The sequence below is a fragment of the Anneissia japonica genome, unplaced genomic scaffold (genome assembly GCF_011630105.1).
Source record: "Anneissia japonica isolate Jap-2015-1 unplaced genomic scaffold, ASM1163010v1 scaffold277_len1293397_cov203, whole genome shotgun sequence".
In the NCBI taxonomy this organism is placed as follows: domain Eukaryota; kingdom Metazoa; phylum Echinodermata; class Crinoidea; order Comatulida; family Comatulidae; genus Anneissia; species Anneissia japonica.
This window is the reverse complement of record NW_022719460.1, coordinates 448,873-474,192: the sequence shown is the minus strand read 5'-3', so window position 1 is coordinate 474,192 and position 25,320 is coordinate 448,873. Positions and strand designations below refer to the sequence as shown.

At 33.5% G+C, this 25,320-nt stretch overlaps 3 protein-coding genes across 12 annotated transcripts in view; 2 read left to right on the top strand and 1 right to left on the bottom strand.

Annotated features, from left to right (window-relative positions):
- LOC117110912 (ubiquitin-conjugating enzyme E2 Q1-like) overlaps positions 1 to 6,840 on the top strand; it is a 14,135-nt gene extending 7,295 nt beyond the window's left edge. Inside the window, exons 4-10 of the mRNA XM_033253744.1 lie at positions 1,026 to 1,144; positions 1,721 to 1,817; positions 2,547 to 2,692; positions 4,047 to 4,137; positions 4,484 to 4,687; positions 5,254 to 5,320; positions 5,578 to 6,840. Of these exons, the coding sequence (XP_033109635.1) occupies positions 1,026 to 1,144; positions 1,721 to 1,817; positions 2,547 to 2,692; positions 4,047 to 4,137; positions 4,484 to 4,687; positions 5,254 to 5,320; positions 5,578 to 5,609 (756 nt within the window). The 3' untranslated portion in view covers positions 5,610 to 6,840. The remainder of the gene's footprint in view (positions 1 to 1,025; positions 1,145 to 1,720; positions 1,818 to 2,546; positions 2,693 to 4,046; positions 4,138 to 4,483; positions 4,688 to 5,253; positions 5,321 to 5,577) is intronic.
- Positions 6,841 to 10,246: 3,406 nt separating this feature from the next.
- On the bottom strand, positions 10,247 to 23,543 carry LOC117110911 (very long-chain acyl-CoA synthetase-like). Its single transcript, XM_033253743.1, has 9 exons — positions 22,903 to 23,543; positions 20,234 to 20,452; positions 19,695 to 19,853; positions 19,011 to 19,135; positions 16,897 to 17,097; positions 16,181 to 16,274; positions 12,654 to 12,852; positions 11,921 to 12,018; positions 10,247 to 11,430 (listed from the first exon to the last, which is right to left on the bottom strand). The coding sequence occupies exons 1-9, from the start codon at positions 23,387 to 23,389 to the stop codon at positions 11,120 to 11,122; spliced, it is 1,893 nt and encodes a 630-aa protein (XP_033109634.1). The 5' UTR covers positions 23,390 to 23,543; the 3' UTR covers positions 10,247 to 11,119.
- The window catches only part of LOC117110909, a 79,191-nt gene continuing 65,967 nt past the window's right edge, over positions 12,097 to 25,320 (top strand). For 4 of the 10 annotated variants that reach the window (XM_033253735.1, XM_033253741.1, XM_033253734.1 and 1 more), the window contains exon 1: positions 12,111 to 12,250. The gene's annotated coding sequence lies outside the window, so the exon portion shown is untranslated. Of the gene's footprint in view, positions 12,251 to 25,320 lie in introns of all 10 variants that reach the window. The other 6 variants (XM_033253742.1, XM_033253738.1, XM_033253737.1 and 3 more) reach the window with 6 other exon arrangements.

The following is a 25,320-nucleotide window of genomic DNA, read 5'->3' as shown; positions in this document are numbered from 1 at the left end:
TCGCCGTATTCGTGGAAGCTTTTAAAAACCAAAAGGCCTAAGTCAAGCAGGCCTAGGTCCAAGGCTAGCTGACGCGATTTTTTTAGGCTAGGCCCAGGTAGGCCTAGGCCAGAATTTGAGGAATGCAACAAAACAGATGAAGATGAGACTTACTGTAGGCCTAAATAAATTCAACAGTTGACATGCTTTGTTTAGATAAAAAATAATAATAAACAAATCCCGGCGACAAAGCGTTGATCCGACTGTACCCAGCCGCATTGTTTGCCGTAATTTCACATGTTTGACGATTACCACGATGAATGTGTATGTCACTGATTCATGTGCACTCATGTATTTATTTTTTGTCCATTTACACATTATATATCAATTATAACTAAAAGTGAAAAACTTAAAATACAAAATGAAAACAAAGTAAAGAAATAAAACATAAATCAGGTTTCGTAAATTTTTAATAATCTTCTTGCCCCGGATCATGCTCTCATAATAAAACACTTGAATGGTCACAATTTCAACTTTAACCTTTGAATGTGTACAGCAACCGTGTCATGCCAGCCCATGACGTTCGATATGACTCAACTGGGCTTAGGCTGTTCAGTTAGCGATGAATAGCAGGGCAGTGCAGTATTTTGTTACAATTAACGTAACCATGGAAACATTTATTGTATTCTTCTTGTCTTTATCTATCGATTTAGCTTGTCTATTGTGTTTAGGTAAACTAATTATTTTGTTACAATTTGTAAACTGTTGAAATAATAGTGGTGGTCGGGAGCCTGTAAATCCTGGTCGGAAATGTCGAGTGTTAGATGGGCCCGTCCACCGCCGACCAGCGTGGTGACATCCCTGTAAATGTCAATTTATTATTTTTAAATGTTTTTTACCACCAGGTACATTTATTTGTGCATACCCTGTATTGCTTTTATTGTTTTTCTTTATTTTTTATATTATCATTTAATTATTATTAATATTGCTATTACAGAAATTACCTGGCATTGTTCGGATTTTATAATTTTCTTTTTTATTTTCAGTCATCATTTCAAAATGATATAGACATGAGTTCAGCAGATGAGGATGAGGAAGATGGAGAAGTAGAAGAAGATGAGGATGAGGAAGACGAACAAAATTATGAAATGGAAGAAGAACCCCCGTAAGTATGATGTTACCGTTTCGTCTGTTTATCTGTTGACTCCTGACCCCATATTTCTTAGATCAGCACAGAATATCAGCTAAGTATTGTAAATTTTTATTTTAAGAATATTGTATGATTATAAAAATTTAACTGAAATCAGGCGATACAAGATTCTGTTTTTGTCTTGATGTCATACACAGGATGGTTTTGTAAACACCGAATGATAAAATCTATGGCAAGGCTGCTCCCAGTGTGTATGCAAATCAGCAGTTGTCAATAGTAACAAAAAGAATTTTCTTCAATTCAAGCCATAAATTAAACAAAAAAAATATGTCTTGTTTATGTGAATTTTTAATTGACATGATATATTTGCTGGTATTTATAGGTGTAGGTATGAACAAAAATGCTGCTTTATGTGCCCAGCCCAGGCCTACTGTACAGAAGTGTTAGTCTTGATTATTTATGCCTAGTCCAATTAGTCCCGTTGTCTGTGGAGAAATCAATTCAATCATAATACACTGGTTCATTTTTAACCCAGTGAAAGTATCAGGATGGACAACAATAATTTGATTTGATTTTAATCTGTCTCTATAGTGATGCGTCCAAAGAGGATGATAGTTCCAATATCGATGCAGGAAATGTAGCTGTCTTAGAAAGGTTAAAGACAAATCAACGAAGAGATTATTTAAAGGTATTTGTAAATTCTATTATTTGAATTTGACATTTAACTTTTAACAAAAAATATATATGCAGCAGATGCTGAATTAGAGTATTTATACAAAATTGAAATTTTACAAAGAGACATTAAAATTTAAAAATACATTAATATTCATTACAAAAGAAACATTTAAATTCAATACAATAAAAACACTGAATTTTTAAAGTTTTAAGCAAATAAATAAAATTTCATAAAGTAGGACATGGGACTCTTTTTAAAGCATTCCCTGTTTTGAAGAGGCGTCTCATATTTTCGTTTATTGCGGAGTTCCATTGTTGACGTTTTTTCACTTTGGGAAGCAGTGATTAAATCCTACTCTCTTTGTTGGCAAACTTTGTGTGTAGAGATTCTATGTTGGGAGAGCGGTTCCTGACCTAATTGTGGTAATGACCTAATTATTTGAGAGAAATTTTATAAGATTGGTGAGTGTTACCAAGGCATCCTGCACCCTTTCGAGTACATTTACTACAGACCACACAGACGCAGCATGCTTAAGGGAGTCAAGAATATATCCTAAATATACAGTTAATAATTTATTTTTGTTTAAACTGGCTCTTAATTTTCTTAACATAAACATTTTTTTATTTACTTTTTTTCGCCATTTAGTCTACATGGTTTTTTTTTAAAAGCCATATTGGAGAAAAAAAAATTAATGGTGGATATACAAGTGCAAGAAATGAGTTATAAATAAATATGTTTCAGGGTTCTGTATCTGGATCAATTCAAGCAACAGATAGACTGATGAAGGAACTAAAGGAAATCTATAGGTCAAGGAATTATAGAGACAAACATTACACAGTGGAATTAGTCAATGATAGTCTTTATGATTGGAATGTCCACATATTTAAGTAAGTATTTTTTTAATTTGTTCCACATTCTTTGTCCAAATGCAGTAGAACTAGGGGGAGATTGCATGTAAGTGGATAATGGAGCATGTAGTATTTATCAGTAAAACTAAAGTGTTTAGCTATCATCTTAACTTATGTGTTGCAGCTTCGAGTCTCAGTCAAGAAATATGGGCAATTTTCAGAACAAGTGGCTATACCTTTATACATGACTGATAATGACTGCTGTGTTCCAAATTCGACCACTGCTCTCCAGTTTGACCCAGGGATTAAAAACAAAGCATCCTAACCACTTCATCTTAATATGAACTTACCTTTTGACCTGAGATATGCTGCAGACCAATTCAACTGGGACTTTTTATGTTGCATAAACTGTGTCAATAGGTTTATTACTGTACATCACAGGATTTGAACCCAGGACCTTTAATTATAAAGCAAGCATCTTAACCACAAAACTACAGAGCTCTAATATATCTTTAAGCAGTTGTCAAAATATATAGTTATACTGTATATCAGATAACCATGGTAGACATTCAGTAAAAACACTACACAGTACTTTAACAGTTAATTCACCAATTTTAAAGATAGATAACATACAATAGTTGTATTTTTATTATTTGGGTTTATTGTATTCCAAAGGCCTTATTTTAATGTCAAACTAATACAATTCTATCATAAAATTATTCTTTCTTCAGCTGTCGATATTACCTTAGTAGACCTAGAATTTAATTTAATTGAAATTGCATGTGTGAATTATTGATTCGTAGTTTGTTATACAGTAAAAGATTATTGAGTGGTATTAATACTGTATAGTGGGATTCACCTGTCTTCTTCACACCTATTCTATTGCACTTGTATAGTACTATAATTTTTTTCATTAATACAAATTAATGATTCTGCAATAAAGTTTGGTAAAGTACATCTTGTACCCATGTATGATCACTTATTGTAAAGAAGTTATGATGGTGGTATAATTATTATCCTCCTCACTATCATCATCATCATCATCATCATCCTCTATTGGGAGATGCTGCTGTTACATGTAGTTAAAATAAAATAAAATATTTTCCATTGTTTCGAGGCCGAAAAAGTGTCCCTTTAATATAGGTGTCCCAGAGTATCCCCTTCATAGGGGTGTCCCAAAGGAGTGGAGGGGGGGGGGCTTTTCTACTGTATTAGTATATACATATTATTAATATTGTTATTGTTGTGCAAAAATGCCATCGGAATATTGTTATAATTATAATATTATTATTGTTATTGGGATATTACTATGTGAGCATGAGCATCCCTGTGTACACAAAAATGATTATGTTATTAGTATTAGTATTTATATTATTATTATTGCTTTTTGCAGAGTTGACAAGGACAGTGCTTTATATGCAGATTTACAGCAACTCAAAGAAAAGGAAGGCAAAGATCATTTATTACTTAATATGACATTTAAGGTAATCAAGCTGTTTTTAATTACCACTTATAATGGAAAATAGTTCATTATTTTAATTAATATTTGTTAATGCTGCAAATTTTTAAAATATTGTAACATCAATCTGTATCATGGAGTGTTTTAACCAGCATTAAATCATCTACAGTGTACGTTATGAACTGTACTAATTCAAAAAGAAGCCTATGCTAGGCTTGTTTTAGAGGTTACTTTTGCACACTAAAGAGAGGGGCTTTAATTAGAGGTGGGCTTCTTCTTGTGATTAAACCCATTGGGCTTCTATTCGAGGTTTATCGTATTGATTTAAATCAACAAATGAGATGTTCATTAATTTTTTTTTATTTTCGTAGGATAATTTTCCATTTGACCCTCCATTCATACGTGTTGTTTTTCCTGTGTTAACGGGGGGATACGTTCTTGGTGGAGGGGCCATATGCATGGAGCTACTAACAAAGCAAGGCTGGAGTAGTGCATACAGTATCGAATCCATTATAATGCAAATAGGTGCAACACTAGTTAAAGGCAAAGCTAGGATACAATTTGGAGCTTCTAAGGTATGTTATATCATTCTACCATTTGTTTGCAATTGTTTAAAGAATTGGTTACTAGTAAATGTAATGCAGGGACATGCCGGGAGACGGCTGGCTGGGGGAACACTGGCTGGGATTCGAACGTGCCCCCTTCAAAATATCCAATTCTTATGGGATAATTTATCTAAAAATCTGGGCCCATTTTCGACAGCAAAAAGAAAATGGCTGCTTTTCACTAATTAATCAGGTAATGCTGCAGACACTGTACTCTGCTTTTTGGAGTGGAGTGGATTGTTTAGTCATGAGGAAAAATTCCAGGTATTAGTAGGATTTTAATTCAGCATTTTGGAATTAAAATACATACAAATGAATCTTAACCACCAAGCAACAGCTATTCCACAAATGTACTTGGGTATACAGTAAGTGTATACACTAATATTTATTCTCTGCAATATAATTTCATGATGATCCTGGTTATCTTCAATTATTTTATAATTAGAAACCAAATGTGGTATAGATGGGTATAGGAGACCAATAATATTATATTACAAGTTTTATTAATATTATAATGCTTGTTATTAATTTTTCAGAGTCAATACAGTTTAGCCAGGGCACAGCAATCATTCAAGTCATTAGTACAAATTCATGAAAAAAATGGCAAGTATTCTCTATATTACCCATTGTTCCATGAAGATATATTTTTATGAATCATACAAACTCATACATATCCTAATACAGTAGAACCCCTCTTTTGAGACACCCCTATGTAGGAGACACCACTTTTAAGGGGACACCTTTTTTTTTTGTGGTCTACTGTATTAGTCTTTCGTTGTGAACTTGACTACCCTTACAGATAGACAGAAAAGTGCACTCTTTTGTTTCTCAAGATTGTTTTGGCTATTTTGTACTTTCAGGCTGGTTTACTCCACCAAAAGAAGAGGGATGATGAATACATAAAACCATAGGTGTTAAAAAAATATCTAAGAATGGGGATAACAGCCCAATTGACACTGAACAGCAGATGTTGTGTACTGGTCATCCACAGATCTTCATTGTAATAGTTTTTGTTCGGTTCTCTTGAAGTTGGTGCTAGGCCAATTCTAAGAAAAAATAATCGAACCAAGGTGTCTTACTCTTCTGCCGACCAACCAATGACCATGCACAGTTAGGCCTCTCGATGCCTTAGTAGTAAATGTTGAACTGGAGATATTAATTTATACCAAATACCAGTTTAAAATTTGTCATAGATGAGATATCAAGCAGTGTAGTTCTCGAGGCCCCCGTGCTTTCAAATTTGGGTTCATGTATAATAAGGCATTGCTTGTAGCTTTATTAATGACTAACATTTAAGAACAATAAATACAGCTTCAAGGTTCCAATTCCATGTGTTCGTTAGGCAATTAAGGGTGGGATTCGTTGACTTAAGCCGGTTTAGAATATAAACGTTCAGAAATGCAGACATGTTTTTATTTACTTCATATTATGACCACTGACCAATAATGTAATTTAAACCATCAAAATATGCATTTGGAAAATATATCAAATTGTAATTTATCATTTACGATAGTAATGCTTTTTGTCAATTTTTAATATATTTTCAGAAAATATTTAAAATGCTAAGAAATCGTATTAAAATTTTGTGACTTCAAATCACATTGAAGCTCTGTCCACTCAAACTTTATTTGACAAAAACATGTGACATGCCTAAATATGGTCATGATGACATCACATCATGACCATATATGGGCACATCATGACTATATGTGGGCATACAACAGCTTTTTGGTCAAAATAGAATTTGATTTGGTCAGGGCCGAACATTTTGGATTCATGATTTGCTGTCAGACAGGAGGCAGTCGGCTCCTCAACATTTAGGTACGATTGCTGCTAATATCTATTGATCATTGTATAAACTCATTTTTCTGCCCTCCAAAATAATGTTTTTACCCAGCACATCTTACTAAAAACAGAAGTAGGAAATTTTGTTGAAACTTTTGCAATAAGTATGATAATAGTATTGTAAAATCAAGTTTTCTTCTAAATTTAATTTAATCTTGTTTAATATAGGCCTAATTAAGACTGTTGTTTACTTGTAAAACCAAGTTTATTGTGGATATTGTAGTGGTTATTCCTAAACATTTCATTTATTTCTATATTAAATTAATTTTTGATGAAAATAATTTTAAAAATACTCTGAAATAAACATTTTTTTACAATTGTGAAACAAAAATGAACATTAAAGTTTAATCTTAAGCCTTAAAAATGGGTACAACAAAGAAAACCCAAATTAGGGAAAAAAAATGTAATGGATTTAACCTTCTATATCATCAGCCTTATATGTTACAATAGTATTTAAAAAAAATCCTGGCATGATCATACGAAAGGTAAAATAATAATTTAAAAGTCACAGTAACACTTTACAGATTTGCAGTATCATATCATTTTTGATAAGCAAAGACAACAGTTCCCAGTACAAATATAAGCTTCAATCAAAATTTTGTTATTCCTAGTCATCACTGCATTAAGCTGTATTCATCCAGTAGTCTGTGACAATCTTTTTCCAGCAAGTTAAGGTGTACACTTACAGAGATAAGTTTGCCCCAAGCCTTAATCATTCTATAAATAGGGAGTTTATGATTTGCACGACAACTTAAACATAGGACATGTGAATCCGTTCTGATTTCTCTGTACAACATACGTTCCGGCCACACTGTGTCCTAGAAATCAAATGATGTGGATTCCACATCATTACATTGTAGATCATACTGTTGTCATGTCATTTGAAAGCTCTATATTGGTTAACTCAAGGAAAAGGACATTGCAACAACAACTAGAATTAACTCTCTGGCTGTCAGTTGTTTGCTCATAAGTTGAATTGTGTAATATTATTTAAGTCATGTTGATACGAGAAATTCTAGCAATACCTCGTCTTTGGTTTTGTTAAGCGTCTTGTCAATGAAGAGAAGAAAAACATGTCAACACAATGTTTTCTAAAATGGAAAACCTATTACAGTAAGATTTTGTTATGATACCAAATAAAGCTAATTTGTAATAATGAAGAGTAAGTATGTTGTCTACATAAAAATGCATAGCATATTGGTAGCATTTAATCACATGCATTTTTATCTGTGTAGTCAGCGTCGTAAAAAGTAAACAATGCACCCATTAGAAACTGAATTCAGCAACACAGTGGAAATATTGTACATGTGTAATAAGAGTCTTACACTGGGGTATACTCTAATAATGTGATGGTCCTTGAGGCCTTATATGTCTTAGATAGTGGAGATGTTTTATTTATGAAAAAAAAATCATAGGAAGGATTGCTAAAAGTGGGCTACAGGCTGTCCTAGCTGGTTATCATCATGACATAGATAGTGGTCTTTGATACAGTAGGCCATTTCTATGCCACAATCGAATCAGAAGCCAATTCTTTTTTAGCTTCATTTGAAGGAGCCGAAAGTGACATAATATTTATTGATATGACTGCCTTTGAGGAAGTGTTACAAAAAGCTCATTATTTTAAAAATTTAGATAACACATGCTTTTGAAACTAATAATCTGCTGCAGAAAGCCTGTATAAATATACTTCTAATTTTGCAAGAGCATATGTGTTAATGTGTGTGACTCAGCATTATTTTATGTTGCAACCATTAGCATTTTAGAAATACTGGGTGCTTCTGCAGCATGCCTTACAAGGGTGGTGGCTATTTTCCAATTGTCTATGCAATGAGTTGGCTATACTTGGCCAGGTAGGGCTACCTGTAGTAACTTTTTTTAGCAATCCTCCACTGGTGTTTCCAGGATTTGAACCCAGGATTCTGGAATTTGAAGGCAAGAGTCCTTTGATCAGATTATATTTAATATACACCTTCATTTTTGTGTAATAAAAATGTTTTCAAATTGACTGATCTTGTTCTGGTTTTATAACTTTGGAAGGGGAAATAACATAAAAACATGACCTTTTCAGGATTGTCCGTTTGTGCCATCTACAAGAAGGTGAGGTCATATCTGCAATATGTAAAATGTGAGTTCATCAATGTAGCTCACAGTTGATGACACTTATTCCCTATTGATATACAATGGACCGTTTTGCTAAGCTCCGCCCCTTGGATGTTGTTGCTAAGCTCCCACAAAACAGCTGTGTAAACTTGTATGTTTGTGGGGCATGCACATCTCCAAGCCCTGTCCTGATTGGTCTGTTGGCACTATATATAAGCATATTCATGAACCTCGGGTTGCAATATTTGCTACTTTTGCAGCTTACACCATAGGTGCAACTCGTGTTACTGTTCGTTTTGGAAAAAATATATACATGTTGTTGGAGAAATGTTTGAAAAATGATTTATTGGGTAGGTGCATTTAATTGGCATGTACCACCAGCATTTTATATTGACACATAATCTGCCATTTAGTATTAATATACCCCTCTCTCGACTCCAAACTTGGTACGAACAGAATGTCATTTTCAGCTTATGTACTATCTGCAAAATAAAAAACCAAAGTTATTGTAATTGACAGCTTTTATCGAGTATTTGGTTTTTCTGGATGTAATTTTGTGTAGATTTACTCATTTTTTTTATGTAGAAAACAATTATTGAATAATTATTCGTGATTTAACCTATCTATGCAGCGAAACTGAAAAATTTTCAATCTGGTTGCTGTGTTTTTGCACACAAGAAAGCATTGTATAATCTTGACGAAGCATGCTATTTTCCAGTGTGACGTCATGGGAAAGTAAAATATTAACATAATTTACTGCCAATTTATCCACAAACTGCTGTATCCATTGGAAGATTATACTTCTGGTCATTAGAAATTATTTTAAATGATTGGACACTCTAAAAAGTGATTCTGTTATCTATCTTCAGTTGAGTACATGAGAATCATCGTATTTGTCAAGCGTGGACCAACTTGTACAGTTATTTGCTTTTCCCCTAAGGATCACTTCGTGTCTGAGCTACTTGGTAAACTGGTTCCAGCTACACCGACACCAGCTACCCTGGTCTGCCTACCACATGGGCTGTATGGACCAGTACATATGGGTAACCCCCTACTTTTCTTGAAAGATATTATGGGTTCTTTGAAGGCACTGGGTCTACGGTTTATAATCCTTATTTGAAAGGACTTGTTCCACCACAAGAAACATAGGTGAGTGTACCGCTCAAACCAGCACTGATATTAAGGCTGTAGGTTGTGACGCATGGGACTTATTAAAATATATTTAGGCACTTATTCAGGCTGGCCATGGGTATCAAATACAGCAAAATAATGAGGCTCAAATAATGTTAAATGTGTTGTATTTGTGAAGCCAACACATGAATTAGCAATATACACAATTACTAATTAATTTATGTTAACTGAACCTTGTTTTCTATCCTTTTTTTTGGTAAACATTTTCTAATTTATTGTTTCTGTATACCAGTACTAGTTGGAAAGCCTTTGTATAGGTTTTTGTGATGGTTTGTAGTAAGATATAGAAATTATATACATCAAATATATAATGAAACAATATATTAGACTATAGTAAAATGCCCTGACCTGCTGACATAAACATGCAAAAGAAAGCAATACTGAAACACATTATTGAATGATTGTGCACTTTTTATATTTCATCATCGCATCAGATCACAATTCTAATACTGATTTACAATTGACACATAATTATGGAAATTTTGAAATTTTTTTATTATATTAAATAATATAGTTAATTTCTCATAAATGCCAAAATTTAAAACATTTTGTAATACTGTATTACTATTTAAAACCAAAAGGAAATACTCAATCGTTTAAATTTTTTCCTCGCCTCTTGGATATTGTTGCTGTTCCTACGGACAAACAGCGTACAGTATATCTGATAGGGCAGTTGTTAAGTTTGATTGGCACTTTGGAATGGTCCATTGCAAGTAGGTAAATTGTTAGTTTCTCATAACATACTTAAACTAATTTAATTGCAGATTAAACACACAGTATTAAAGAAATTATTTCTCAAGCACAGTGACGTTCGGAGATCAAGGATCAGTCGGACGGCAAATTTAATTTTTTACTATCGGCCTAGGCCTAATTCTTGGGTTCACTGCCAAGTATTATTCTCCCCATACTGCTTTTTGGTGAATTGGTAACCATAGTATTCCATGATTAAAGTATTATTTTAAGTATTTTTGGCTCCTCCTAGGTAAAAAAAAAATGTATGCCAAAAAATGCCAATCCTAGAATTTCCTGATTTTTGGTCCGCTGAGCTAGAGACAAAAAGATTTTTTTTTGCCTTTAAACCTTAATGAGGTAAATGTTGTACACAAAAATCCAATAAAATGCGTATCATTAAGTACAGTTTAACAAATTATTTATTAATTAAGATTGAAATATACACTAATTGTATGAAGAAAATCAGTTTGTTTAAATTATTAACTAAGTATATTGAAATAATCTTCAAACCAAACAAAAAGCGTTAAATTAACTTCACAATTTACTTGAGAGCTGTTGTGAGGTAGAATAGTTGCTTTTGTTAAGAGGGACATAACTCTTGCTTGCAGTATCAATTCTATACATGGGGTCAAAAACCTTGTTGGGATCAAACCCATCCTTTACCAACTCCCCTTTCTTATGTTTGAAGGTTCCAGTAATTTCCATATTTGTCATTATTCTCAGGAACTTTGGACAGGCGTAAGATGGTAACTTGCTTGTTACATGTGCATACAGCTTCTTAAAGTCTAATACATCGACGTTGTCATGCAGCGTGAGAGCAGCCATTCCTGCCCTGCCATCTTGTCCTGTCAAACAAGAAAAAGATAGACATAAATTGCTATATTAAAACAAAAAAAAAAAAAATCTTTATTACTAAAACATAGAATGTTAAGGCAAGAAAAACATCTTTTGCACATAATGTGGCTCACTTTATTCATGACAACATGATGAAACAGGAACATGAAAACTTTACTACTAGTTCTGGCAATTTAATTAGGCTTGTCAGTTTTTTTATTTCTGAGAAACACACATGCTGCGCTTCAGCTCTGCTACCAATGTTTTTTGACAAAAACTGTTGTATGCCCATATGTACTGTGGGCATGATGTGATGTCATCATGACAATATTTAGGCATGTCACGTGTGTGTGTGGGGGTGTGTGTGTGTGTGTTTGTCAACTAAACTTTCAGTTTGGACAGGGCTTTATAGTTTGCAATGAAAATACCCTGACACAATATACAATGAATAATGAATGTGTCGGTAAATGAATAGAAAAAAAAAATTAAATGACACCTCACCTGGCACCTTGACTCCATACACATTTGCCTCCACAATGCCTGGGAATTCATCAAGAACGTCTGCTACCTCTGTAGTGGCTACATTCTCTCCTTTCCACCTAAAACAGTTTTTAAAAAATGAAGTTATGTTTATGCATATTATTTATTATGTTTGTGAGAACAGAGGATTTCACCTGCTTTTGCATGGTATGCAAATTGAGAGTCAGCAGCTGTTAAGTTTATTGTCAGGCTTGTTTTATTGGACTCTGTTTAGTACTCTGGAGCAGACAGTGAAGTGCAGACTATGAGCTAGCTGATAGTTTCATTGTGGCCATTGGTCTACCAACCCAGGTATATGTTTTGTTGCTATTTTACTAAATAGGCATTATATTTGCTGCTGTTTTTATGGCTATGTAGACAAAATGATAATTAGCTATGTTAGAATAGGCTAAAGGCTGTATAACCAATCAGCATTGATTGCTATGTTAACTTGTGTAGATTAGGATATCCAATATGCCATATTGTTTTTACGAGGGCCTCTGAATAAAAACCAACCTTCCAAGATAAGCTGGAAGTGTCATTCTCTACAAAATAGTGTCATAGATTTTATCATGATTTATAGATATTACCATTACCTATAAATATATTAATATTTACACATGGGTATTATGTCACCTCTTGATGGCTGAAAATGGCACTCTCGGACTTTTGAATACGGTTTTTTTTTTTTTAGGGGAGGGGGGGAATATCTTACCGGAATGTATCTCCCAGCCTGTCCATGAAGTAGATATAGCCTTCCTTATCAATTTTAATCAAGTCTCCCGAATTAAAATACATATCACCATCTTTGAACACATTGCGAATTATCTTCTTCTGAGTTGCTGCTTCCCCGGTATATCCTTCAAACTCGCTTTTTTTTGGTATGATCTGGGTCACCATCAGTCCCATCTCTCCTAGAAAGGGTTTTATAATGATTACATATATGAGGCATGTCGTGGCGAAATGGTTAAGTTGTCGCACAGGCCAGTATTGAGTAAATGAGCTATAAAATATGGGAGCTCAAAAAATTGCCTAAAAATCTAAATTTTTTTTTCACTATAGATCAACAGTTTAAAAGTAAGTAAGTTCAAAGTATTAGTTCTGAAAGTGGTCAACAAATCGTTTATTTAATGTTATTTAGATAGTTAATTCTATTAAACAATGTATGCTCAAATAACTTTGGAAGGCAATTACTCAAAATCATGTTTATCTTGACTCTAAGAGTGCTGTACGCTCACTTTCCAATAACTTAGGCTTGAAATGTCCAATTTCAATGAATGACCCCTCATTTTAAAGATCACATACTCAGACATCTGAAAATACCAATAACTTGAATTTCAATTTTTGCTACAACTTAGTCATTTTGCCACAGCATGCCTCATATAATCATATGAGGCTTGCTGTTACAAAACCAGCATACTGTTGCTAAATGTTAAACTAAGTAATTAGCATACGGCAAGACTTTTTTACACCTTGTTTAGCAAACCCGCTGCCTGCCAAGAAAAATATTTTATTTTTGGCCAATTAGTGCAGCCACCGTCACGTAAAAATAAGATATATATTTTCTTAATTATTTAAATTTATAGTATAGATGGTATACCTGGTGTGATACCTGGTACTTGTGTGTCCCAGGCATGTGTTACATGTTGGGCCATGTGGGCCTTGTATTCAATTTTTGAATAAAGTGTACATACAATACTAAAAAAAAATTTAAAGCATTTTAACCAATTCATAAATTACACTATTTACATTTACCAATAATCTTTATTTTTATTTTCTCCTCTGCTTGGATGTTTTTGGCAAAACTATTTGCTAAATAAGAAAACTAAATTTTCTTTTTATTTTTTTTCCGCCCTCCAACGATCTTTAAAAAAAAAAAAAAAAGTTTGCGAAACAAGGTATAAAGAAAGTCTTGCCTAAGAATGTGGCAACATTGTATTCTTTAGTACAGAGGAGCTGTGATAATTTGGCAATAGTAAGTTGATACCAGTAAATGACATGTTAAAGCTTACTATAATGTGGAGAAAATGAATGAACTTTCCGAAGTCGAATCCAAAATGCCACTGAAAATTGTTCGACTTAGATAAAATTCGACTTACAGATTGTTAATTGATGGAAAACACAACAATTTGCAGGCATGAGGGAATTTTGAAAAAATGCACTTGTCCTGAAGACAATAAAATAATATAATACAATAAAATAAATAAATAAATAAAATTGTACTTATCCCAATATTATTGTGCAATAATCATAAAAAATAACACAAAAGTAAGTATTTTTGCTGTGGCCCTACAACAATAGGCCTACATGCATACGGCATTGATCACGCAAAAATGTTTTTCTTATTTTAATCCAATTATATTTCTTTTTTTAATTTGATAGAATTTCAATAAATAATGATATGTAGAAATTCAAATAAAATAAACATTATTAATAATATTCTATGTATGTAGGAGTGTGTTGATCGTTTTCTTACTGCCTGTTTAAAAGCTGTCGTCACAACAACTGCAAGTAAAAATTTCTCGGGCATGGTCAGGCTGACAGGACTGTGTTTTATGACGTTATTTGGAGAAAGGGAGGGGGTGGCCATATCGTATGTTTGTACCAGTTTGCAGCATCTTAATCAATGAATACTAACTTCAAAATGTATTTCTTTTTGTGGAGCATACAAACAAAATTCACATTGCACGGGGAAACCCCTAGAGAAATAGATGTGCAGAATCGTAAATACTTGTGTTCCTACTAAACCCTCAATTTTTAACTCTAGTTTTACTTGAAGATTTGGATTTTATATGCACTTTATCTCCATCACTTAGAAGTGAATGATTTTTTAATTACTTTAACAACTTTAAATCTCAATTTAACTACCCTTTCTTAGGCTGTCTAGATTGCCTTCCCCAAACGCGCAAATAAATTTTTTGAAGTCGGCCTAATGGCTGCTGTTCATATTCGTACTCGAAAGTAATTACTAGTCTTGAAGTCCAGACATGTCATGTCGTCCAACTCAAATAATCAACTAATGGCTGTGTGCCCAAAGTCTTTAAATATGTCTGGTATTTTTAGACTAGACCAATGCGAATTTATATTGTAAACAGACCATGTGCAGCAGGCCTACTAGACGGCTGACAGCTAACAGGTATGATATTGTGCGAAAATATGTCTGCTGTGGGTCTTACAACAGATCTGGTTAACATTTAACAATTAAGAATTCATTTTCAATCTTTACTGCAGAAAATAAAAAATTTAATATTGAGTTAGGCCTACGTTTTTTCTTTTGAACCGTCCATAAATCGTGGGAGTGTTGGCCACTCAAAATTGATTCACGCAGTGCGGTGCATAATCATGGCCTAGGCCTAGTCGGTTTTTTTTATGTTTGATATATCTTTGTGCGCCGACAATTTGTTAATAAAATATGCTGCTTATTGTCAAGAGTCGGACTTTTTATAAATACTGTTAAATCATTATGCATTACTTGGTTAAGTAGCCTATTCTAAAAGTGCTTGTCCACGGACAAGTGGTCCCTAAATTCTTGTTGTCCGACCGTAAAAAACACTTGTCCTAGGCGTCGGGCAAGTCGGTTCACTCATGCCTGATTTGCCATGTAAAATAAGATCGACTTAAAAAATTATTCAACTTAGGCAAGTTTAACTTACATTAAAAAGTAAATTTTTTTGTTTTTGGCATGGTAAGCCGCATATACTAATTCGAGTAGGAAAAAATGTTTTAACAGCGTAAATGGTAGAACCATTCTTTCAGGCCCTGATCATAATTAGGATTTTTAGATTTTATACTTTTCAAAATATCACAAAATATAAATAATTTTATAATATATAACAAACCTCAAATTAAACCATATATTTTCTTAAAAAGAACACAAGCTGTATACATTTACATTTATATATTTGTCTACATGGCAAACAAATTTACTAGGTAAAATGTATATTGTAACAAATATACAAAAACAAAAGGAAAAAAAAAACATATATCATTAATTAGAACTATACAATAGAGGTTGTACCTTTATGATAGAAATTCAATACAGGTTTAATTAAAGACACTTCTGTGGTGCCAAATTCTTATTCTAATTATTCTAATTCGAGACCAAAGCTGCTAAGACCATGGAAACCCCAGTCCCAAAAGTGGTCTTTAATTGAAGGGTGACCTGTAATTAATGTGAAAATACATGTACACTTCAAATGTTTGAAGCAAAAAGAGTATTAAAAATCCCTAAAATCTGAATACCTGGGCATACAGGAATACACCTTCCATTCTTATCTCTGATTGGTTCAACCCCATCTACATCATACCGAAGTATTTGAATTGATCCAGTCAAAAGCTGTGGACAACAAACACACGCAATTAGTTTTTTTATACACTTTTGCCCAACTCAAGATCCGATCTGTCACATCCCTGGGAAAGGCACTTTACTTATGTTTGACTCTCTCTACCCAAGAGTATAAATGGGTACCTGGTATGATGGTGCGGCATTGAATGTATTGAACTGAACGTAAGGCCGCATGACTTGGAATACTCCTCAGGAAGCAGAGAAAGTTACACAAATACGTGCTGGTTTGCCAACTTATTATCCAGTGACTAGGGAAATACTGACGCGAGCGCCTTGTATAGTATTCTTCGGTCTGTGATAGGTGCAATATAAATCCGGATTCTAAAACAAAAACCAAAACAAAAAAACATAGGGCCATTCATGGAGGGGATGAAGGCTAAATATACAGAAAGCACAAGACAGATAAAAAAGTCTCAAACATAAGCAGTGAGGGAAAAATATTTATCTTATACTGTATATATTGATAATTATATGAATGATTAATTTACAAAAAGTATAATTACAAAAGTTAAATAGCACCAATAAATGTCATATCAAATTGGCTTAAACTTACACTCAAGATGTTCTATAAAGAAAAAAAAAATTATAGCACCTTAACATTGCACCCATTTACCTTCATCAATGGAGTGTATCGTCCCACTGTTCCAATTTTTCCATCGATATTGAGGAACATAGTGTTGCCTTCAGTTGCTCCCCATATTTCACCAATATGTTGTATATTAAACCGAGACTGAAACTCCTCCCAGATGTCTGGTCTTAGCCCATTGCCTATTGCCAGGCGCAGTTTATGAGCATATTTACCATCATCATGCCTCTAGAAGCAACAGATGTTATCAGTTATATTTTTTTTAAATTGTTATGAAATATATAGATTTCATTTTAACAAAAATACACGCAGATTTTTAAATTATTCATTATTTGTATTGAGCAATAAATGTACTACAAAGCAAAAGTAAACAAAGGTTTTTGCTGACTTTTAAAATTGCTTTTTTAAAAAATACAAGTCTTTTATCTCATCATATATAATTAATGTAGGTGTTTAAAAATGCTAAGCCTTTGTCTTTAATTAATTTGTTTAAATGAAGTGCTTACTTGTATAATACAATTTTGCAAGTAATAAAAACTTTCTAGGCATGCAGGTAGTTGAGTAAAGTTTATTGAACTTTCATTCTCATGACCACAGTAAACTATACAGCAACAAATAAAACTTTTATGTGACAATTTTTATAAATGACTAGATTGTTATCCTAAAGCACATGGTTTTTCATTCAACCAAGCCATGTGACAATGACAGCTGTGATGATGACAGCAACAATGATGATAGCAACAATGATGATGGTAGTATAGGTAATAGCAGAATTTGTTATATACAATAAATCCCTCCTTTAAAACACCCCTATTAATGGGGCACCCCTATTAAGGGGTCACGATTTCAGCCACAAAACGAGGGAAAGTGTATCTTTTAACACTACAGCCAAGCACTATTCAGGGGAAACCCCTATTAAGAGGACACTTTTTTTTGGTCCTGAATGTGTCCCCTTAATATGAATTCTACTGTATAAGTTCAGTTTAAGCCACTTTAACTAATGCCCTATGTGAATTGAAATTGCATATCATTATCAATTAGTACATGAATGAAATAATGAATACCTGTAATTATGGAATTAACATATAAACCAAATAGCATTGACAAGAGGAAAAATAATTAGGCTGGCTACTATTAACACACTAAAAAAAAACTAAGTTCACATCTTAAAGTTTAATAATGTAAATTATTCATTCATATTAAGATGTGAACTTAATTTTTTAACTAAAAATTAATTAATTAGTTAATTTAACTAATTGTGTGACATTTACATGCAATCTCACATTAGAATGACATTTGTACATAAATAATTGTTTTTAACAATTGGGTATGTACTATGCTACCTTTGCTGTTTTTATGTGCAGAAGTTCTTAGCCAACATCTTTGTAGTGCTCCTGTAAATATGTTTAATAATGAAGTCTGGATTACCACTTCCTGAGTCTGGATTAGCAGGCTCATGGCCAGGGCACTAACTGATAATCCTGGCTAACTTAACTCATTTAATGTCACATTATTTTTTTTTATTTTTTTTTGCTTATATTGTATCTTTTTTGTTAAATAATGAATGAATAAGCAAAGGTTGGAACAAACTAACTACAAATGAATTTCTTTTTTTTTAGAGAGATTTGGGTTTTATTCCAAAGAAGATATAATTTATAAGACAAAATTAGTTTAATAATTGAATAAAAATAGAAAAATTTTAGTTTTTAAGATTTTTTTTATACATATGTACATTTTGTCCATGTAGCTTTTGTATTTTTGGCACAAAAAAAGAAAAACCAGTTTCCTGATTTCCTGTGCATTTGTCATATACTCACGACATCTACTACCTACTAGAATGTGCCGTCAGCGTTTCCACCAGTTCATTAAACACTAAAGGGGTCTAAAACAGCCTCTTTTGGCCCCAGATTCTTCAGATCAAGTTGTATGCTAGTAATAATTGAATCTGATCTGCACAGGCCAAAATTAAAAAACACTAGAAAAACCACTGAAAGAAACTAGTTTAATACTTTACTTGGCCCTAGAGATGAATTCTCTCACAATATATTGGGACCATGTTTATTCAGATGGACAAAAGGCTAAGCCCTAGATAACTTACAAACTAATTAATGATTACCAATCAAATATTATGTAGAACTCACCCTCGGCTGAGCTAGTAGGTAGCGACATATCTCCCCTATGTACTGTATGACAGTGCAGCGATATCGCCTTACATCATCCCAGAACTGCGAGGCTGAGAATTTTCGACTAAGTGCAATGGTACTTCCTGAAGAATAGAAATATAAAAAAATACTGTACTGAAAATTCGGAACAATTATAATAATGAAAAGCTATATGAAATTGAAAAATGGTGTAAACTGATAAAAAAAATTAAAATATAATAATAATAATAATAGGACAGTATCAAAGATAATTTTTGAATTAATATAATTAATAATATGCCTTCCAATACTTTTACGTGTAATGCAATTAATCATGGAAAAAAGACTGATTTGATAAAGTCCTCAAATATGTATAATATATTATTTATTGTAATCATCAAACAATAATGGCAATACTCTAATTTAAAAATAATGGAAATTAATTTCATGAAAAAATTGAAAAAGAAAATGTTAGTTGTAAATAACATATCAATATTCTCAAGAATTGTTTGTCCATTCATTTAAAAACAGAAATGTAATTTTAACTAGCATACTATACATATACAAATTTAAACAACAAAGGCAAAAGCACAACATCCATAAAAACCACTTTAATATAGAAGAAAGAAGTTACTTAAATTGCGCGATAACTATAAAAATATAAATTAAATCTCGCATACTTACCAACTCTTATTATGTTTAAAAGACCCAGGCCAAATCCTGCACTGTGATAAAGCGGCAACGGTGTGTATACGACATCATCAGAATTCAAACCGTATATATCAAGAATGAAGGAGGTTAAAATAAACCGTCCATGAGAAACCTTGCAAGCCTTTGGGTAACCTATCAGATAATAGTAAAATAATGCAAAATATTTCTCTGTTGCCCCAAGCAGGCCAATACAAAATTTTGGCTTATTTTTCAAAAACATTATTTTTAATATTTGTTTCTTACTCATTAAGAAGGAGTACAAATACTTGTATAATGATTCAAAAATGATAATTTTAATTACTTAAATATAATTACTGTGCACTCACTAATTTGAGACCATTATTTCAAAGTATCAAACCTAACACAAAGCTAACCAACTAATTGGAGACCAAACACCAAACCGTCCCAAAGATGGTCTCAAATTGGAGGGTGAACTGTATACAAAACAGCTTTTTGTAAAAAAAAAATAAAACAAAAATAAAATATGAAATGAGAAATATACAAGTACTAACCTGTAGTCCCTGAAGTGTATATATAGCCTGCATTGTCTGTATGTGTTATTTTATCACGACACTCAAATGGTACTGGGGCATCTGATGCCCTTTGGAGGTGGTCTAAAAGGCCAGTCATTCCTGGTGGTAACTTCTCTCCTGTTCCCAGCACCCACACACATATTCCACTCTGCTCAAGTTCAGGTAGTATCTCCATCACAGCTTTGATATGCTCATCAGCTGGTATAAAAAAAAATAGTATAATTAACTGTCAGTTTGTGGGGAAGAATCTAACCCGACTCAAACTTACACACCCGACTTTTACCTCTGACAACAACAATGAACCCAGTAATAATTTTACGATAGAATACATTGCAGTTTAGTGTACAACATATATATTTGTAGAACCACAAATACATATTTATATAACTTCACAAACTAAATACTTTGTGAGAACATTGTGAGAACGTTCTTTTCTGATATACTGTAACCTTCACGAACAATATAATGCCATTTTGAGTTTGCTGAGGATCCTCCGTATCTGTCGGGTTTGTCGAAACCCAGTTTGCTGAAACCGAGTTTGCCGAGTCCATGGCCACTTTGCCTAAACCCAGCTTGTCAAATCCAGTTTGCTGAAATCATGACAACCCGGTTTGCCGAAACGCAGTTTGCTAAATCTTGCCTTCACCGTCGTACAAAAGGAGCATACTGTGCTTCTGAAAAAATGATGGGTGGGTCTGGGAGGAGCTGTATTTATGTATAGAGGTAAAATACTGGAAAACAACAACGCTGTGGGAAAACACTTGAAGGAACAGCCACTATCTATCGAGCTTGCGCTAGTCATCTGGAGGTCGTGGGTTCGATTCCCACCTGAATCACTTGTACATTTTTTTTCGCAAATATTTGGGGACGTACCGAGTATTGGGTACTAACACACATCAGGTAGGGCACAACATCACTCCAATGATAATTTCCTGATGCAAACTCACATCAAAATGGCATTTGCAGTACTCGCTGTTTACTTGAGAATTGGATTCAATGCAAGTTACCAAGCGCAAGCTCGGCGGTCTAGTGGTTATGGCGCCAGGCTAGTTACCTGGAGGTCGTGGGGATTTGATTCCCACCTGAATCACTTGCAAATTTTTTTTGCAAGTATTTGGAGACGTACTGAGTATTCAGTATGAACACATGTCACGTTGGCCAAAACATCACTCTTATTATAAATATGATTATGACATTTTATATGAGGCTTATGTAATTATTTTTTTTGCTGATAGCCAAGTTGTTGATCAAGTTTGATTTACAGAATAAGACAGAAGCAATCATTAAACTACAATAAGTTGCTATATTATGGTATACGAATGTGATCGCGTTGGAATGGCTTCTAAATTCTCAATGTCGCAATTATGGCTGGCCCTGACTTTCCGCTGGCATAACCATTCCGTATACATGCAGTCATGGTAAGAAAGTACTATTGTGAATTTTATGCTGTAGTCACTGCTTTTAACTGACTTTCGGCAAACTGGTTTAAGGCAAACTGGGATTCATGGTTTTTGAGTTGGCAAACTGGGTTTCAGCAAAGGGTACTCAGCAATCTGGCATACGGCAAACTGGATTTTAACAATCTGACCTAAGCTAGATCTAAATTCTCTCTTGTCATTTTTTCATCTTGATTCACGTCTACAGTTGGCCAATACTAACCTACTACAAACAGTAGTACATTATTTGGATATGCAGGCCTGTCATGAAAAATTTGGTCCGGGGCCAAAGTCGGTCTGCCGGATCGATTTTGGCTCTAAAATTACCTGCCAAATATAGTCCACATAAGCCAAAATTGGTCCGGTGTCTATTTGTAGTTATAACTTGTATTTTTATAACGTTGTTTTTTTTTTTTTTTAATCAAATGATAGATAAATATATTATCTCTCATTATACTGTATAATATATTTTCATTCATTATGTGTGAAATTATATGAAATTCAGTAAAGCTTCGCGCCCAGTAAACCCTCTTGGTGTAAAAGTATGAAAAGAAGTTAAATGATGTGGTCTTAAATCATGTTGGTCAGCCTTAGTTTATTTTTTTACCTTTTTTTGTTTTGGCTGCGTGTGCTTCGCCCCGACGAAGTACATGCATTCAATTCAAGAATTCTGACACATTTATTTTATGTATTAGAATATCTATTGTATGATCTAATACTCCACACAATAATCCGGAATATTTAAAACTAATAAATCAGTCTTGTTTCATTTTAGGCCCAAACCTAGGCCTAACCACGGCCGCTGAAATGAAGCATGCTGTGTGTATCGCCTAGGAAATGCATTATCAGGTGGGTTTGATAAAACACCTACTCAAAAGCTTAATTAATACAAATCATTCTGTCACTGCAAAAGACTTTGCAAGTGTGGGAGAAGCATAAATTATTTTCCTCCGCTACATGGGAAAACAATCATACCCTACTACGAGCAGCAGACGAGCTACAATTGAAGTGGCCAGGCCGACGCGGACCAATTTTATCCAAGCGGGACCGGTTTTAGCAGCTAAAATCAACCCGGAGGACCGATCTTAGTAGTTCAGCGGACCGATTTTGGCGGCCGAAATCTGTCCGCTGGACATTTTTTGGCCCGGACCAATTTTGGCGTGACAGACCTAGGCCTATTTAAAATCTACAAATTGCATAAATATTACCTACCACCACTGCAGAGAATTGCTTTTGCCTTGCCAATTTTGATACAGTTCAACAGAGCTCTTCCTCTAAGGTTATAGTTAATCAAAGCACAATTGATTCCAAGCTTTTGTAAACCAAGAAAACTGAAAATATACGCCGGCTCGTTTGGCAAAATTAAAGCCACAGTGTCCTTTTGTTGCAAAATTCCTGTGCTTCGTAAATAATTGCCTATCTTATTGGATTCCTTCTCTACATCAGCATACGTATATACAGAGTCTTCAAATAAAATCATTGGTTTATTGGGATTATTTACAAGACTTTGCAAGAATACATCTACGATAGTTTTGTCTTCCCTCTCCAAGGCTCCTCTAAATTGAAGGGCACGATAGCCAAAGCGTATCATCCTCACATCATTCACAAGCGCGTCGCGGTACTTTCGGTGCAGATAGAGCCCAAACGCTGCTGTTCCACCTAGGCCTAGATACAAACCAGTTCTTTTCGAGTTTGCCATTATTTTAAAGATTCTTGATCCTTTGGAGCGAGTAAATATTATATTATTTTCATCAGAATGCAAATATCTAGAATAAAAACAAGATTTAGACCGTTGTTCCTCCCCGTGCTTCTATTCAACCATCCAGGGATGATTCACGTGAATGTGCAAGTAATTTAACCTTTCAACCTAGATTAGAAGTGGGCGTGTCGTTTTCAAGGACACTTTCCGAATCGCGAAACGACAAAATTAGTACGGGCCAACTCCATAACGAAACATTAACACTTAATAGGCCTACAACTGTAACCTTCTATTTTGGGAACAATTCTTCAAAGATGTCATGATAAAAAAAATTTAAAAAAAACAAAAAAAAAACACTTCATTCTATGATTAATTTCATATTTGAATTGCCTAATTAATTTAAAATATAAAAATTGAATGCGAACAAATTTTCGGACAATTACAGCCTAAATAATAGGCTTTTGATCCTGTATTCTTTTGTATTGTACTGTAGGCCTATCCTATAGACCCTTAAATTGGCTGTAGTAGGCCTAATCAATGTAAATGTAAATCAGCGAAAAACATTTTTTCGACCTGTTTTTGATTGGAACTATCTTTGTAATAAGCTGCTAAAACTCCCAATTATTTTTTTTTTAATTCCGATTTTTTTTTGGCAGACAGTGCATCTTTAGGCCTATATCGTATTCTATTATAAATACATATGAAGATACTAAAGAAAGGGAAAAAATAAGTTTAATGAAAGTGGGTTACCCCCACAAAAGAGAAAAAAAAAGTAGCCTCAGTCCCGTTAGTCTTTGTAGTTGTAAGGATGACACAATCTTGAGCTATCCCATGGGGCTGTCGGACATAAAGTCACTTTAGGCAGGCGACCGTGCTTTTGAATAAGTTACCCCTAAACTATGGAATGCTCTACCGGTACCGATTGAAATCAGTAAAGCAAGTTGTGTTGATGTTTTTAAAAATCTTTAAAAAAAAAATATTTTTATATGATCTTTTTCTGTCTTGTTGCCGATCTGATTAATGTGAATTTTAACTTGAGTGTGATGATGTTTCTTGCCGATTTGAATTTTACTGTTTAACTTTTATTGTGAAGCAATATGATTGACTTTTAATATGCTGTTGAGCTTTAGCTTTCCCCAGAATTTTAGTTTCCCATAATTTTAATTTTCTCTTTTATATTGTAGATTTGTATTCATGTCTGTTTTATACACATTTAAACATAATTTTAATGGAACGTGCAATAATTAATACATTATTATTATTATTATTATTATTATTATATTATTATATTATTATATTATTATCATTATTTTAATTATTATAATAATTATAATATTTATATTATTATTATTACTTTTATTATTTTTATTATTTCTATTATTATTATTATTATTATTATTATTTATTACTATTATAGTTTTTGTTTGATGGCATTTTTTCATTAGTCAGCCATGTCAACATACACTAGGGCCTAAATCAATAAAACGTACCGTCCAGATAGGGTGAATTACTACACTACTGTATACCTCCAGAATGTATACGTATTTTACTCACTGGTCCAGATCAGGTGGCTCCAAAAATGTTCCGAAAGGGGGTCTGGACAAAGGGCCGACTAACCTCAGTACGTCTGGTCTTGGAATAAAATCATGGTTCATGGGTAAAGTTTTTATGGCTTTTGTATGGCCAAAAATTGTACTTCTAGAAGCGTAATTTTAGGGAATGACGATCAATAAATGAACGTTATTTGGATCATGAACTGGGAGTTTCAGTAAATTAATATATTTTGTTCCGACACCTCGCCAGCGTCGGACAATGAGGGCCGTCCGATTGCGCCGTTGACTGCAGTACGCTACGGTACACAGTGCAACGGTTCGCTATTATCGTACTTATGCCCTGCATAATTATAATCACTGTTCCCTGATCATAATATT